Raw genomic sequence first — 18,128 nt, forward strand, 5'->3', positions numbered from 1 at the left:
ATGAAAATATTAAGGAATTAAACTCTGTATAAACAATATGAAAGAGTATTTTGTTGACTATGTTTTGCAAGGTCATTACTTTAATCACACAATTTAAAATCACACTTGTTTTTAAACTGTGAAGCTCGATTCTGAGGCACTGCTTTTTGAACAATGGTTTCTTTTTAGCCGTACACTGATAACACTGGCCTGCAGTTACTTCATGCTGTGTATTGACAGTAGTTAATTGCGATCCAGCTGTTTAAAGCGGGAGAATGCCATAAACATTTTCTTTTTAAAAACTAATATTCATGACATACCAATGAATTTTATTTGAATACACACTAACCAGGAAGCTACAATTTTTGGATGAAAATAAACAATACGGGCATCATTTCTCTAGAAAAGAACAACGAGAGAGATGACCTGACAGGGATGCTTTAAATTATGCGGGCTTTTGGTAGGACGTAGTAACATTTCCACTCATGAAATAGGTCAAACAGTAGATTGTAAATAAAAGGCAAACATGAATAAATAATTCAGGAGAAATTACTTTTAAAGTTCAGAGAGAGGTAAAAATGAAGCTCAGGACCTGGACTGTTTTAAATGAATAACATAGATGCATCTAAGAGATAGCCTGAAGGAAAATCGAATATAAGAATATGTTTTTGTGTTGCTTGAAGCAACGTTGAAAGAAACTCACCTATATAATAAAGCAAGGCTGAAATTCTCCTTGTTGACCTGAATGGTGTGCCTTTCTTCTGCAAAAAATGTAGTCTTACATATTCTACTATTTTATTGAGATACATCGCGGAATAGGCCCGTCAGGTCCTTCGAGCTGCACCGCCAAGCAACCTGCAATTTAACCCTAGCCTAACTGCTGGAGGATTTGCAATAACCAATTAATCTACCAGTCGGTATACCTTTGGACCCTGGGAGGAAACGCATGTGGTCACGGGGAGAACTTACAAATTCCTCACGGGCAGCAGCAGGAATTGAACCCGGGTCAATGGTACTGTAAAGCGTTGTGCTAACCACTACACTACTATGCCTCCCCATTGACACAAAGATGATAAAAGCAAATTACAGAGCTGATGACCTGGCCATATCCTACAAGACCTTTGTGCATACTTCCACCTTCAGAATTATTAGTTTGAATATTCATACCTTGCTATGAATACTCCGATGGAACTTGGAAACAGCCAAGTGGTGATAGGAATGCTGAGAAAGAGAAAGATCTTTTGAAACAATGTGCTCAATTGCACAACCTTTGGAAAAGATCCTGAAAGGCAGGATTTATGAACATTTGGAGAGGCACTTTGTTAATCACCCACGCAACAATCCTCTACTTTCTGCTCTTGGCATTTAAAAGATTTTATCTCCCCCCAAGATCAAATTTTTAGAGTATTCATGTTTTCTGCTACAAAGGACAAACCTCCAAATCTTAAAGTTCACATGACGTTTCTTGTCACATACATCATGTGTGTGCAGATATCACGCTGAATTTCTTTAATTACGGCACGGTAGTGCAGTGGTTAGCACAACGCTTTACAGTACAAGCAACCCAGGTTCAATTCCCACCACCGCCTGTAAGGAGTTTGTACGTTCTCCCCGCGGCCGCATGGGTTTCCTCCAGGTGCTCCAGTTTCCTCCCACAGTTCAAAGATGGACCAGTTGGTAGGTTAGTTGGCTATTGTAAGTTGTTCCGTGATTAGGCTAGGACTACATTGGGGGAATTGCTGGGCAGCGCAGCTCGAAGGGCTGGAAGCTCCAATTCCACACTGTATCTCAATAAATAAATAAAATTTAATGGATTGTTCTGACATGCTCTACATCATCCCTTGAAAGGAGCTGTACAATTAATGTTGGAATTTTACAATTGAAATATTATACACATGTATTTAAAATTACGAGGGGGATAGATAGAGTTGATGTGGATAGGCTTTTTCCATTGAGAGTGAGGGAGATTCAAGCAAGGGGACATGAGTTGAGAGTTAAAGGGCAAAAGTTTGGGGGTAACACGAGGGGGAACTTCTTTACTCAGAGAGTGGTAGCTGTGTGGAACGAGCTTCCAGCAGAAGTGGTTGAGGCAGGTTCGATGTTGTCGTTTAAAGTTAAATTGGACAGCTATATGGACAGGAAAGGAATGGAGAGTTATGGGCTGAGTGCAGGTCGGTGGGACTAGGTGAGAGTAAGAGTTCGGCATGGACTAGAAGGGCCAAGATGGCCTGTTTCCGTGCTGTAATGGTTATATGGTTATATTATATGGTTACATGTTAAAATCTTATTTACTGGATAGCCATAAACATGGACTTCTTTCCAGAAGGGATCACTGCTCTGAATGGAGAAGCTTTGGCTGACTTATTCTCCTTTGAGTCTAAGGGAGTCAAACTGGAATGGACTGCCTCCAACCTAGGCTATGAACAAAACAACCTCCTTTCCTTTTCAGTCCTGAAGAAGGATCTTGGTCCAAAACATCACCTGTTTATCCATTTCCGTAGATGCTGCCTGACCTGCTGAGTTCCTCCAGCACTTCGTGTGTGTCGCTTCGGATTTCCAGCATCTGCAGAATTTCCCATGTTTATAACCAGTAAGAGAGGTGGGTCATAGAACTAATGGCTTCTTGAAGCTCACGCAGCAAAGGCAAAAATTGCCTCAAAGTAACCATTTCCATTCAGTTATTGCTATTATTAGCATAAAACCACAAGTAGCAACTTCTATGAAATACGTTTATTGCATTCAATTACATTCAATGTAGTAATAAGTAATCCAACCCATTAGGTCAGCAATTACTGAGTTAAGCAATAGTAGCTACCAACCATGACTGAATCCACTCACACTGCTACCTTACTTTTTTATACGTTTCCTAAATGCTCATGAAAACACTTTAATATGATCCAATTAGATGTTTAATTTCTATGTTTATCATTTTTAAGTGACCTTCAGAAGATTTTCTGTTGCCATACAATGGAAAGGGCCTTGTGAGATACAAAGTCTCTTTTCTCCATTAAGGCACATTTAGTGAAATTACAAATACATGGTCAAATCCACCTTAATGGTAAGTGGAATGACATGAATGTCGTTCTGGATCACATCGGGGAGATAACAGAGTGAAACTTTCAGTCAAGTTATTTTAAAATTTGCAGTGGAGTGTCTCAATCAAGGGAGTAAAGGAATACAGAATCAATTAACACACCAATAAATATTTAAAGCATGGTTTTGCATTGAGGGCTGACCTCAAAACAATCCAATTTCTGTTTGTACTGCTATTTATCAATTTTAAAGCTATGTATATTTTGAAATGCCTTCTTGTTTGTATAGTAATGCATTAATCCTTAATCAGGACACCAAAAGTTTATTTACCATTTTCAGATATGTGAATATTCATTTAAGGTAACTGCCCACAAAAGGCTTCTTAAAAAATTCTTACACGCTCCACTTGATCTTAAAGAATTTTCACCAAGTTACCAAAATTCTTCCCAAAGTAACAAGAATGCACACGTATTTAAAGACAAATTCACACAAAAAATACTAACACAATTAATCTAATTTCCTTCATTTCATTTCTAGTCAGTTCACAAACAGAATGTTGAAAGATCCAGCTTTGCAACAGAAACATAATGCCACAGTCTGATAATTAGTTCAAAAATAATTGTAAAAAATATTGTCTCAGCTGTTCCGTTTTACCATGGGAGAGCCTCTATCACTGGCCACTTTCAATCTGCAAAACTTGTTTCTCCTTTGGTACACCTACAGAATAGATTTATTATAGATACATAATATTGCATATTACATTAAATAACACCACTACATTAATAAACACTTCCAAAGCTGCCAGTCAATCTTCTGTGCAACAGAAAATGGTTACCATTCTTGTGTACCAATAACGTGTTGGCAAAATAGTTGACCATGCATTAATTGCAGATGTCACAAAGATCTAGGGGAAAAAAAATAATTTTCCTGAGGGACCTTGGATGTCTAGAAGCTAATCAGGGAGCAGCTAGCAATATATTAATGAATGCTATAATGGAAGACATGACAGCATCCCTATTTCTCACAGATAAAATCAAAAATCTCAACATAAATGGGATCTAGAAAGTATGTCTCAGCCACCCACTGAATAAATGTACCACCATTTGCTGAAAGCATTCGTTTTGCCATGTACGTTTGTCTTAACCCTTCTCTATGAAATTCAAGCCCAGGAGTTTCTGACCAGCGACCCACATACCCCTCGGTTAATATCAGGGGTCTCCAGCATAAAAATTGTTGGGGAACTCCTTTCTAGCCCCTTTATAAGCATTTTACCTTTCCAAATGCTCCACTGACCAGGTTCCTAGCCAATAGCTTCCTCGTACTCTTTTTCTTTATACGTCCCCTATCTTGTCACAATCAACCTTTCCTTCTCTCTCCTAACCATCCTCCCCTTTATCTGCAGCTCTTTTCTTTTCCCCTTCCACAACCCCATCATCCTCTTGTCTTTCAATCCAGCTATCCTCCTCATCAGTCATTTTTCTCCATCTACTACATCATCTAAGATTTTCTTTCTCTTTCCCAGCTTTCTACAACTCCGTAAATAGGTCTGGAACTGATTGTATGAGCTGAAGGTTTCATTTAAAAGCAAGATGGTGGCTTTTCCATCATGTTCCTGATTAACTCTAAGGCTATTAGATTAGTAATTCCTTGATCATATTGTTTCAAGTACCTGAGCAATATTACCTGGAACATACATCAAAGTTGCTGGTAAACGCAGCAGGCCAGGCAGCATCTCTAGGAAGAGGTACAGTCCACGTTTTGGGCCGAGACCCTTCGTCAGGACTAACTGAAGGAAGAGCTAGTAAGAGATTTGAAAGTGGGGGGGGGAGGGGGAGATCCAAAATGATAGGAGAAGACAGGAGGGGGAGGGATGGAGCCAAGAGCTGGACAGGTGATTGGCAAAAGGGATATGAGAGGATCATGGGACAGGAGACCTAGGGAGAAAGAAAATGGTGGGGGGGGAACCCAGAGGATGATCTTCTCATATCCCTTTCGCTGCATTCACCAGCAACTTTGAAAGTGTGCTGCTTGAATTTCCAGCATCTGCAGATTTCCTCGTGTTTGCAATATTACCCGGAATAGCTTTGACTAGGCGGACAATTTGATAGCTCCTGCATCAAGAAATGGTATCATAAATAATGTGTTGACTACAGCAACAAGCAAAATATGATTTTTCTGAAGAAGGGTCTCAACATGAAATGTCAACTGTTTAGATGCTGTCTGACCTGCCAGTTGTAGAATACACCTTCTGGTGCTACTTGGACACGACTTCAGTGATGAGCCCGGGGTCATAGGGTGTTTCAGGTCTTTAATCATCAGACAAGCTCAACTGGGCGACCCAACCGGTGGTGGTCCGGCATATTGTATGTGTTGCTCTGGATTACCAGTATCTGCAAAATCTCTTGTGTCTATGATTGTACCTTATTGGATAGATATTGATGCACTTTTTTACATTGTAAATTCTTGTGAATCAAAATGAGAAAATTTTGATTCACCTGTTTCTTGATTACCAATACCCGTATCAGAAATGGAGGCACAGTTCTCATTCTCTCCTGTTGCCTTCTCAGCCGGAAGTTCATAATTATCCTAAAATACATAAATTTTAAAAGATGATGCTTACAGGAAAGGTAACAAGGTAATATTTTAGTAAATTCATAGAAGTATTGGAAAATGCACACTGAAACTCAAACCAAGGACAGGGTTTCCCCTGATCCTCACCAATCTCTGTTAACAGAATCCCATTTCCCTTCCCGTGGCTGCTTCCTGTGCAAATGCAGGCAACCTGCTCTTTTACCTCTCGCCTCATACTTTGACCTCAGCCTCCCACAGTTCCAACAAGACACACAGTAAATTCAAGGAGGATCACCCATCTTCTTAAAAAAAAGAGCAACTTTACAGACTTCTGAACTCAGTACCATGTTCTGCAATTTCACATAATGACAATTTCCAGTACTTTCTGCTTTTGCTTCCTTTCCAGTAATTTCCTTCTATGCTCTCCCCTTCGCTCCACATTTTCCTGAATATTAAAGCTTTTACTTTAACTCTGTCATTCTCCAGAATTGCTTTATTAAAACTCTTACTTTAACTCTGTCATTCTCCAGAATTGATGCAAGATTATCAACCAGAACTGTTAACTCTTTCCGTTTGTCTCCCTCTCCTCAGAGCTAATGTTCAGGAAGAATGGGAACAATTTAACCTTTACTGCCTACATTCCAGCATGAGGATCACTCACTTCAGCTGCAGATAATACTTGCACATTTACACATCCATTGTTTAAGATCCAAGAATAATTGACTAGTACAAGAAAGAATGGGATTTAAGGCTGATTTATACTTGTGCATACAGGCTACACCGTAGGCATGATTTTTACTTTTGGGTACCCCTACGCCATAGCGAGCATGTGTAGTTGTGTCTGCATCGCTCTGCAATTCACCGCCAAAACGCTAGTTGGTGATGGGGATCCTATGCCACTGTGGTGAGTTTCTTCGAGAGAAACATGGACAAGGAAATGCATTTCAAATATTTTCGGATGTTGGCAGGTAGATTTGACCATTTGGTTCATCGTCTCCAACCATTTATTTCGCATCAGTGTACAGACGCAGCGGAGAAAAGCAACCGGAAATGCGATGCTACCAAGCGGACCAATCACAGATGTTGCAGTCTGCGTCCCTGCGACGTGTGAGTTACATTTTTGGGGAGGTGCACGTCACCTACGGCGTAGGGTACGCGGTACCTACAGCGTACATTTGATGCACAAGTATAAATCAGTCTTTATACGAAACATCTGTGAAAGAAAGGTTTTCTAGCAACCTGATCCTGCAGCACAACAACAATGTCCTTCACAATAAAATGCACAGAGACCCAGGAAAATGTGGATCACTTTCCGCATCTACATGCCCCACAACAAACTTTGGCTGGCTTAGACCTGATACTATTGGGCTGCAATGATTTCCACTTTCCTGTACACTTGTAGATATAGATTACTCAAGAACTGGAAAGGCATGACCATCGTTGTTTCTATAAATCCTGGGCAGTATTGATAGCACCATTTGGCAACACTATCTTCTGATTAGCCAATGGCAGAGTCTGCAGCCTGAACAACCATTCTACAGAACTGGAACGAAAATAAATCATGCTCAACACAGAGGACCCTGAAGAGGACAAAAATTATGCAGAGTAGGTTGAAGAATTTACAAAGATAAGTCCAGGAAAAGCCCTATTTGTTTTTATTTAAATTAGAAAAAAATCTAAGCTGCACACAAAAGAAAGACAAATTAAAGAATAGATTGATTCAATCATAAAAGGACACTCATTTCTAAACTATTAATTATTCCACTTAAATAGGACAGATGACAAAGATGGAAATAAAGATGAAATAAGAAGTGTCTGTCAGGCAGCATCTGGGTAGAGAGAAACAGTTGATGTTTTGGTCCATGACCTCTCAATTACTCTTTATATTTTGAAGCTAAACTGTAAATTGCCCCAAATATCTAGGTAAGCCTATCATCAATAAAACTACTGGGGTGAGAAGAGGAGCAATAAACTCCACCCACTCCATTGTGTTACTACAAAGCATCTTCTTCTTCTTGGGTCCTTAGCCCCCAGAGGAGCATAGGCTATCGATGATTCGTCTCTACTGTCCTCAGCTCTGAGCCAATTTCTCAAGAGTGGACCAGGAGTGTCCCCATCATCTAATTTCAGCCTCAACATCTCTCCTTCATGTGTTTTTTTCTGGACATCGTTTTTTCCTCTTTCCTTGGGGATTCCATTTGAGTGTCTGCCTGGAGATGTTGTTGGTTGGCTTCCTCAAGGTGTGGCCATTTCCATCTTACGTATTTGTGTCTCTGTGGATTCCTGGTTGGTGTTTTTCCCGCAGTCTGGTTGGTTATTTTGTTGGCCTATCTGAAGTTTGGGATCTTTCTCAGGCACTGGTTGATGAAAGCCTGCAGTTTTTGTAGTGTCTCACTATATACGACAGCTTGTTGAAAATCTTGTAGGCAAGCAGAAATGTTAGATTAGGAGGGCTAATGACTAGGAGTAAAGCAGTGATGGCAAAACCTATATCTTCTGGGGCTTGGGAGAACATGATCCGAGCTCAGGTTTCTAGATCTTTGTAGTAGTCATATGTTTGTAGTAGTTAGATGATTAACAAATAGAAACATCAACTGAGGTAAGTTTACCAATTCAAAAAGTTGTCAGTTAGTTAGGGGTGCTTGCTCCTGATACATTTCTACTTTGTTTTCGTCCTTTTCCTGCTCCTTGCCAGATCCACACTGCTCCAAATCATTTACCATTAGATCCCAAATGCATTTTGGGAAGTTAAGTGCAAGAGAAAAGTATACAGAAATGGCAGGACCCTCAGAAGCATCAATATACAGATAATTCTTTTTGGGGTGCAAGCTAACAGCTTTCCAAAAGTGGAAACTCAATCAGGTCGAATGGTAACACAGGTGTATGACATACTTGCCTTCATTGGTCATGCCATCGAATATAAAATTTATGAAATCTAGGAAAACTGACAGAAGCAAGAACCTTGGCTGACTTTTCCATTTTCTGATTCACAGGGAAATGTTTCCAACTGTAACAATGTAATCGCAGTCATGGCTGGGATTGGCTTATCTTAAAACTGGTAATTAAATCCCAGTTGGAGTTCTTTGAGGATATAATGAGTGCAGTGGATAGAGGGGAGCAGATGGACGCTATTTGCTTGGTTTTCCAGAAAGTGCTCGATAAGGATGCATAGAATTGGGGGTGATGTATTAGCACAGATAGAGGATTGATTAACCAATAGAAAGCAGAGAGCTGGGATACATGGTTGGTAATCAGTGGTGAGCAGTGTGCTGCTGGGGCCGGTGCTGGGCCTGCAACTGTTCACGATATATATTAACGATCTGGAAGAGGAGACCGAGTGTAATGTATCTAAGTTCTCTGATGATACTAAATTGAGTGGAAAAGCAAATTGTGTAGAAAATACGGAGAGTTGGCAGAGAGTTATAGATAAGCTAAGTGAGTAGGCAAGGTTCTGGCAGATGAAATACAATGCTGGTAAATGCGAGGTCATCCGCTTTGGAAGAAACAATGAAAAATGAGCAGATTATTGTTCAAATGGTAAAAAAGATTGCAGCACGCTGCTGTGCAGAGGGACTTGGGAGTGCTTGTGCATGAATCACAAAAGGTTGGTTTGCAGGTGCAGCAGGCTATCAAGAAGTCAAATGGAATGCTGGCCTTCATTGCTTGAGGGATTGAATTTAGAAACAGAGAGGTTATTCTGCAACTGTACAGGTTACTAGTGAGGCTATATCTGCAGTACTGTCTGCAGTCTACTTGAGAAAGGATCTACTGGTTTTGGAGGCAGTGCAGAGGAGGTTCATCAGGTTGAATCCAGAGATGACATGGTTAGACTATGAGGAGAGATTGAGTTGCCTGGGACTGTAGTCACCGGAATTCAGAATGAGAGTAGATCTTATAGAACCATAAAATTATGAAAGGGATAGATAAAATAGAGGCAGGAAAGTTGTTTCCACTGGTAGGTGAGACTAGAACTAGGGGACATAGCCTCAAGATTCAGGGGAGTAGATTTAGGACAGAGATGAAAAGAAACTACTTTTCCCAGAGTGGTGGATCTGTGGAATTCTCTGCCGAATAAAGCAGTGGAGGCTACCTCAGTGAATATATTTAAGACAAGGTTGGATAGATTTTTGCATAGTAGGGGAATTAAGGTTATGGGGAAAGGCAGGTAGGTGGAGGTGAGTCCATGGCCGGGTCAGCCATGATCTTATTGAATGGTGGAACAAGCTCGACGGGCCAGATGGCCGACTCCTGCTCCCGACTTCTTCTGTTATGTTTTTTTCTGCTTTGTAAAACTTCATAGTGTTTGCTTACTGGCTTTTCAGGAGAAGGATTTTTCTTGAGGTTTTGACTGATTTAGTCATCCTGCTTTTGTAACATATGCTATCATACAAAATATGAATTCTGAACACAGATTTTGCTTACCTTTATTTCTCCGTTAGTATCTATTTCTTCTTCCACATTATTATGATCCTCACTAGGGTCGTATGAATAAATCGGTACCAATTTATTGCGTAGGTTTTCTAACCTTAGAAGCAAAGTAAAATGGATTAACCTTTTCACTGTTGAAGAAAGAAGTACTTATCAAAGAAACCATTGAACAAATATATAACCTACCAATATTGTAACCTTCTCAGTTAAGAAATTCTCCTGAGCAAGACTACCGGACCTTGGGTCATTAGTTCTTTCATATTACCTTTCACTGTAGGATACGTGGTATTACTGTAGTCCAAACACTTAGCTTCAATTCACATTCAATTAGTGGATCAGTAACAGTTTTTACATTCCCCAATAGTGCTAACATGAAACATATTTCACAAACTGTATAAAATTATTTATGCAGACATTTTATTAGGATCTAAGCATAGATCCCTTTGTTGAAAACAATACATAGTAAGCAAGGTTAACCATTGTCTGTGGGACTTGAAATACTTTTGTCTACAGAAGACTTTTGAATGCAGGTATTGAGCTAACAAGAAAATCTCAGGGTGTGACCATTTTGGCTCCAAGGGCAGAAATATAATTGCTGAAGTATCAACCACTGGCGAATCGACTGAAGAGGAACACTATTCGTGTGAAGTCAAAGAGATGTAGCGTAAGGCCTGGAAAGTGTAACTGGAGAAATTATTCTTCACTGTAAAGCAGCTTAGGGTGGCCACATTTGAGGGTAGCAGAAGCCATACTAGAAAAAAAGGGAAACTGAATACAACAGGACTATGAGTAAATAAAGTTCTTCAGATGTAGGGAACCAGTTTTAGGTATATTTCAGCTCAGGATCAATGAGACCCAAGGGTGTTCATTACCAGGCTGATGGCTCTCCCTAGGCAATCTCTTGGATCTGAGACACAAAAAACTGTAGACACTGGGATCTGGAGCATCAAAATATCTCCTGGAAATACTCAGTGAATCAAGCAGCATCCGTAGGAGGAAAGGAATTGATGGCATTTCAGGTCAAAACACCTGCACCTTTTTACAGTTTGTGGAATATGTTTCACGCGAGCACTACTGGAGAATTAAAGGTTAAAAGCTATTGCTCTCCATCTTTGCCCTCAATTCCTCCAACAGATTATTCCAAGTAGATGACTTGCTTCCACTTGGATTTTGTAGTTATGAAGTGGCTGACATGGGCTGATGCTTCCACAGATAGGGTAATAATCAAAACCAATAGTTCTACCTTGATTTCTCCTGCAAAAATGTAAGACTGAACACTGAATTAAATTCCATTTCCCACTACTCAGCCTACCGATCAAGATGTGTTGCAATTTTTGATGCTCATCTTCAATGTCTACAACACCTCCTATTTCAGTGTGATATCCAAATGTACTAAATATTCCTCATATATTCTCATCCAATTCATTATTATAGATAACAAATAATAATGGGCCTAGTACCTAGCCCCTGGGGCACATGACTAGTCACAGACCTCCATTCTGAAAAACAGCTTTCCACCACCCAAGGTTTTTTACAGCTGCTGGAAATCCAGGCAATACACACAAAATGCTGAAGGAACTCAGCAGGCGAGGCAGCTGCATAAACAGCCAACTTTTCAGGCCAAGACCCTTCTTCAGGACTGGAAAAAAGAAGTGAGAAGTCAAAGTAAGGATGGGGAGTGGAGGAAGAGGTGATAGGTGAAACTGGGAGATGGGGAGGGAGGGGTGAAGTAAAGACCTGGAAAGTTGATTGGTGAAAGAGAAATGGCTGGAGAAGGGGGAATCTGATAGAAGAGTACAGAAGACCACAGAAGAAAGGAAAGGGGGAGAAACACCAGAGGGGGGCGATGGGCAGGTAAGGAGATAAGGTAGAGGGAAAATGGGAATAGGAAATTGTGAAGGAGAAGGGGGAGTGGCCCATTACCGGAAGTTTGAGAAATCGAAGTTCATGCCAGCAGGTTGGAGGCAACCCAAACAGAATACAAGGTGATTCTACTCCAGCCTGAGTATGGCCTCATCGCAGCAGTAGAGGAGTCTACAGACTGACATGTCGGAATGGGAATTGGAAGTAGAACGGATTTCAATTCTATTTCCCATTCCCATTCTGACATGTCAGTCCATAGCCTCTTCTACTGCTGTGATGAAGCCATACTCAGGTTGGAGGAGAAGCACCTTGTATTCCGCCTGGGTAACCTCCAACCTGATGGCATGAACACCGATTTCTCAAACTTCTGGTAATGTCCCCTTTACCATTCCCCATTCCTATTTCCCTCTCTTACTTTATCCCCTTAACTGCCCATCACCTCCTTCTGGTGCTTCTCCCCCTTCCCTTTCTTCCATGGTCCTCTGTACTCTTCTATCAGATTCCCCCTTCTCCAGCCCCTTATCTCTTTCACCAATCAACTTCCCAGCTCTTTACTTCACTCCACCCCCTCTCCCGGTTTCACCTATCACCTACTGCCTTGTACTTCTTTCTCCCCTCCCTTACTCCGAGTTCACATCTCTTTTCTCCCAGGCCTGATGAAAGGTCTTAGCCTGAAACATCCACTGTTCACTCTTTTCCGTAGATGTTGCATGGCCTGCTGAGTTCCTCCAACATTTTGTCTATATTATTTCCACCATCCACCTGATTTTGGGTCCAGTTTGCTGGATCTCCTTGGATGCCATGAGATCCAACTTTCCAAAGCTACCTACCGTGTGAAACCAACGCCAAAAGCCTTACGTAACTTGACATGAAGCATGCCTTCTGCAGTCTACTCATCAACTTTCCTTCTCATTTCATCGCAAGTCTCAATCAAGTTCATAAGACAAGATCTCCCACATCCAAAACCATTTTGGCTACGCCTAATAAGCATCTGCCTTTCTAAATATAAGTATCTCTCATCACTCAGTATGTTTTCTAACATCTTATGGAGATTAGGCTAACGTATCTATAATTATGAAGTCTATCTTTACAACCTTCTTAAATAAAGGTATAACATTTGCTATCTACCTGTCTTCCAGCACCTTGCCAGTGGATAGTGATGTTATAAATATATCACAGCAAGGTTCCCACAATTTCTTCGCTAGCTTACAATAGTGTTCTTGGAAATACTTCAACCAGATCTGGAGGTTAGTCCACCTTTGTAAATCTTAACACATGCAACACCTCTCCTACCCAATATGGGCTGTCCCCAAAAACTATCCATCAACCTTGCCAGTATCCCAACTCTTCACATCTTTCTCCATGGGAAACAGAAAAGAGAAATAATCTTTGAGAACTCTGTCCATCTCCAACGGCTCTACATGTAGATTTCCATCTTGGTCTTTGAGGGTCCCGATTCACTTCCTAACCACTTTTTTTCCCACTTAATAAAGAAGATAGAAACATAGAAAACCTACAGCACCATACAGGCCCTTCTGCCCACAATACCGTGCCAAACATGTACTTACTTTAGAAATTACCTAGGGTTACCTATAGCCCTCTATTTTTCTAAGCCTCATGTACCTATCCAGTAGTCTCTTAAAAGACCCTATCATATCCGCCTCCACCACTGTCGCCAGTAGCCCGTTCCATGCAGTCACCACTCTGCAATAAAAGCTTAACCCTGACATCTCCTCTGTACCTATTCCAGGCACCCTAAAATTGTGCCCTCTCGTGTTAGCCATTTCAGCCCTGGGAAAAAGCCTCTGACTATCCACACGATCAATGCCTCTCATCATCTTGTACACCTCTATCAGGTCACCTTTCATCCTCCGCCACACCAAGGAGAAAAGGCCAAGTTCACTCAACCTATTCTCATAAGGCATGCTCCCCAATAATCCAGGCAACATCCTTGTAAATCTCCTCCGCATCCTTTCTATAGTTTCCACATCCTTCCTGTAGTGAGGTGACCAGAACTGAGCACAGTACTCCAAGTGGGGTCTGACCAGGGTCCTATATAGCTGCAACATTACCTCTTGGCTCCTAAACTCAATCACATGATTGATGAAAGCCAATGCACCGTATGCCTTCTTAACCACAGAGTCAACCTGCGTAGCAGCTTTGAGTGTCCTATGGACTGACCGCAAGATCCCTCTGATCCTCCACACTGCCAAGAGTCTTACCATTAATACCATATTCTGCCATCATATTCGACCGACCAAAATGAACCAGCTCACACTTATCTGGGTTGAACTCCATCTGCCATTTCTCAGCCTAGTTTTGTATCCTATCAATGTCCTGCTGTAACCTCTGACAGCACTCCACACTATCAAAAGCACCCCAACCTTTGTGTCATCAGCAAATTTACTAACCCATCCCTCCACTTCCTCATCCAGGTCATTTATAAAAATCGCGAAGAGAAGGGGTCCCAGAACAGATTCCTGAGGCACACCACTGATCACCGACCACCATGCAGAATATGACCCATCTACAACCTCTCTTTGCCTTCTGTGGGCAAGCCAGTTCCGCATCCACAAAGCAATGTCCCCTTGGATTCCCATGCCTCCTTACTTTTTCAATAAGCCTTTCATGGGGTAACTTATCAAATGCCTTGCTGGAATCTATATACACTACATCTACTGCTCTACCTTAGTCACATCCTTAAAAAATTCAGTCAGGCTCGTAAGGCCCGACATGCCTTTGACAAAGCTATGCTGACTATTCCTAATCATATTATGCCTCTCCAAATGTTCATAAATCCTGCCTCTCAGGATCTCTTCTATCAACTTACCAACCACTGAAGTAAGACTCACTGGTCTATAATTTCCTGGGCTATCTTTACTCCTTTTCTTGAATAAGGGAACAACATCTGCAACCCTCCAATCCACCAGAACCTCTTCCATCCCAATTGATGAGGCAAAGATCATTGTCAGAGGCTCAGCAATCTCCTCCCTTGCCTCCTACAGTAGCCTGGGGTGCATTGCGCCCGGTCCCGGAGACTTATCCAACTTGATGCTTTCCAAAAGCTCCAGCACATCCTCTTTCTTCATTTTAATATGCTCAAGCTTTTCAATCTGCTGTAAGTCATCCCTACAATCATCAAGATCCTTTTCTGTAGTGAATACTGAAGCAAAGTTCCTGCCTGATAGCTTCATATTTCCCCTTACTCCAATTAAGCGCTTTCCTAACTTGTCTGTTCCTATCCCTCTCCAGTGCTATGGTCAGGAGATAGAATAGTAACTACTATCTCCAAAATGCTCTCCCACTGAGAGACCTGACACCTGACCAGGTTCATTTCCCAGTACCAGATCAAGTACAGCCTCTCCTCTTGTAGGTCTATCTACATATTGTGTCAGGAAACCTTCCTGAACACACCTAACAAACTCCACTCCATCTAAACCTCTCACTCTAGGGAGATGCCAATCAATATTTGGGAAATTAAAATCTCCCACCATGACAACCCTGTTATTATTACTCCTTTCCAGAATCTGTCTCCCTATCTGCTCCTTGATGTCCCTGTTACTACTGGTGGTCTATAAAAAACACCCAGTAGAGTTATTGACTCCTTCTTGTTTCTAACTTCCACCCAGAGAGACTCAGTAGACAATCCCTCCTTGACTTCCTCCTTTTCTGCAGCCATGACAATATCTCTGATCAGCAGTGCCACGCCCCCACCTCTTTCTCCCCCCTCCCTGTCCTTTCTGAAACATCTAAAGCCTGGCACTCTAAGTAGCCATTCCTGCCCTGAAACCATCCAAGTCTCTGTAATGGCCACAACATCACAGCTCCAAGTACTGTTCCATGCTCTAAGCTCATCTACTTTATTCATGATGCTTCTTGCATTAAAATAGACACATCTCAAACCATCGATCTGAGCGCATCCCTTCTCTATCACCTGCCTATCCTCCCTCTCGCACTGTCTACAAACTTTCTCTATTTGTGAGCCAACTGCTCCTTCCTCTGTCTCTTCAGTTCAGTTCCCACCTCCCAGCCATTCTAGTTTTTTTTTATATAATTTTTATTGAGTTTTCAAAAAGAATACATGAAAAGATAAAATCTACCCTCCCCCCCTCCCCTTAACCCTCCCCCCGCCATATATAATCCTACCTAAAAAGAAAGAAGAGAGAAAAAAAAGAAGAGCCGCCTGGGTATTGGAAGGTTTCCACATGCTCCATGGGATTTAAAATAAATTTGGTATAATTATTCGTTACTTTCCCCAAGGGACCAAGAGCTTTATCGGAGCACTTAAATATGCCATCCTATCTTTTGTAAATAAGGGCGCCAAATATTCAAAAATGTTACATATTTATCTCTTAAATTATAAGTAATTTTTTCGAGTGGAATAGAACTAGCCATTTCATTATTCCAACGATCCATACTTAAATACGAATCAGATTTCCAAGTAACTGCTATAGTCTTCTTAGCTACCGCCAATGCAATTTTTATAAATTCTTTCTGATATTTATTCAATTTAAGTTTCGGCTTTATCCCTTCAATATCACCTAATAGAAATAATACAGGGTTATGTGGAAGTTGAGTTCCAGTAATTTGTTCCAATAAGACTCTTAAATTTATCCAAAAGAGTTGAATTTTAAAACAAGACCAAGTAGAATGTAAAATAGTACCAATTTCTTGATTACACTGAAAGCATTTATCGGATAGATTTGAATTTAATCTATTTATTTTTTGTGGTGTAATATACAACTGGTGTAAAAAATTATATTGTACTAATCTAAGTTGAACATTTATTGTATTTGTCATACTGTCAAGACAGTGTCTTGACCAATTTGTTTCATCAATATTAATATCCAGATCTGTTTCCCATTTTTGCTTTGACTTATGGATTCCTTGTTTAATTGTCTGTTCTTGAATCAAATTATACATACAAGAAATAAATTTTTAAATTTTCCCTTTTTGAATTCAAGTTTCAATTTCATTAGGTTTTGGCAAAAACATTGTTTGACCCAGCTTACCCTTTAAGTAAGCCCTTAATTGAAGGTAACAAAAGAAAATATTATTTGATATTTTATATTTATCCTTTAGTTGTTCAAATGACATCAATATACCTCGTTCATAACAATCTCCTATAAATTTAATCCCTTTTTGGTACCAATTATATAAAAGTTGATTGTCCATTGTAAAAGGAATAAGTCTGTTTTGGAACAAAGGTCTCCTTGCTAATAGAGATTTCTGTGTTTCATTACCAACATTTATCTTACTCCATAGATCAATCAAATGTGTTAATATAGGAGGTTCTTTCTTTTCCCGTATTCATTTAGATTCCCATTTATATATAAAATCTTCAGGTCTATTTTCTCCTATCTTGTCTAATTCTATTTTAATCCATGCTGGTTTTCGGTCATCGAAGAAAGATGCAATAAATCTAAGTTGATTTGCTTTATAATAATTTTTAAAGTTTGGAAGTTGTAACCCTCCTAACCCAAATTGCCATTCTAGTTTAAACTCTCCCCAATAGTCTTAGCAAACCTCCCTGCGAGGATACTGCTCCCCCTCGGATTCAAGTGCAACCTGTCCTTTTTGTACAGGTCACGCCTGCCCTAGAAGAGATCCTAATAATCCAGAAATCTGAATCCCTGCCCCCTGCTCCAATCCCTCAGCCACGCATTTATCCTCCACCGCATTCTATTCCTATACTCGCTGTTGCGTGGCACAGGCAGTAATCCTGAGATCAGTACCTTTGAGGTCCTGACTTCTCAACTTCCTTCTGAACTGCCTGTAGTCTGTTTTCAGGACTTCCTCGCTTTTCCTGCCTATGTCGTTGGTACCAATATGTACCACGACCTCTGGCTGTTCACCTTCCCACTTCAGGATATCATGGACGCGATCAGAAACCTCCCGGACCCTGGCACCTGGGAGGCAAACTACCATCTGTGTTTCCTTCCTGCGTCCACAGAATTGCTTGTCTGACCCCCTAACTATAGAGTCCCCTATCACTGCTGCCTTCCTCTTCCTTCCCCTACCCTTCCGAGCCACAGGGCCGGACTCTGTGCCAGAGGCGCGGCCACAGTTGCTTCCCCCAGGTAGGCTGTCCCCCCCAATAGTACTCAAACAGGAGTATTTATTGTTAAAGGGGATAACCACAGGGGTACTCTCTAGCATCTGACTCTTGCCCTTCCCTCTCCTGACTGTTACCCACTTGTCTGTCTCCCGAAACCCCAGCATGACTACCTGCCTATAGCTCCTCTCCATCACCT

At 41.0% G+C, this 18,128-nt stretch overlaps 1 protein-coding gene across 4 annotated transcripts in view; it reads right to left on the reverse strand.

Moving 5' to 3' along the window:
- Positions 1-2,694: 2,694 nt before the first annotated feature.
- The window catches only part of LOC140203322 (small integral membrane protein 29-like), a 104,021-nt gene continuing 88,587 nt past the window's right edge, over positions 2,695-18,128 (reverse strand). For all 4 annotated transcript variants that reach the window (XR_011887341.1, XM_072269342.1, XM_072269346.1 and 1 more), the window contains 3 exons: positions 10,006-10,108; positions 5,508-5,598; positions 2,695-3,729 (listed from right to left, as the gene is read on the reverse strand). Coding sequence is in view for 3 of the 4 variants with exons in the window: in XM_072269342.1 (XP_072125443.1) it covers positions 3,683-3,729; positions 5,508-5,598; positions 10,006-10,108 (241 nt within the window). In the remaining variant the exon portion in view is untranslated. The remainder of the gene's footprint in view (positions 3,730-5,507; positions 5,599-10,005; positions 10,109-18,128) is intronic.

The sequence above is a fragment of the Mobula birostris genome, chromosome 9 (genome assembly GCF_030028105.1).
Source record: "Mobula birostris isolate sMobBir1 chromosome 9, sMobBir1.hap1, whole genome shotgun sequence".
NCBI classification, from domain to species: domain Eukaryota; kingdom Metazoa; phylum Chordata; class Chondrichthyes; order Myliobatiformes; family Myliobatidae; genus Mobula; species Mobula birostris.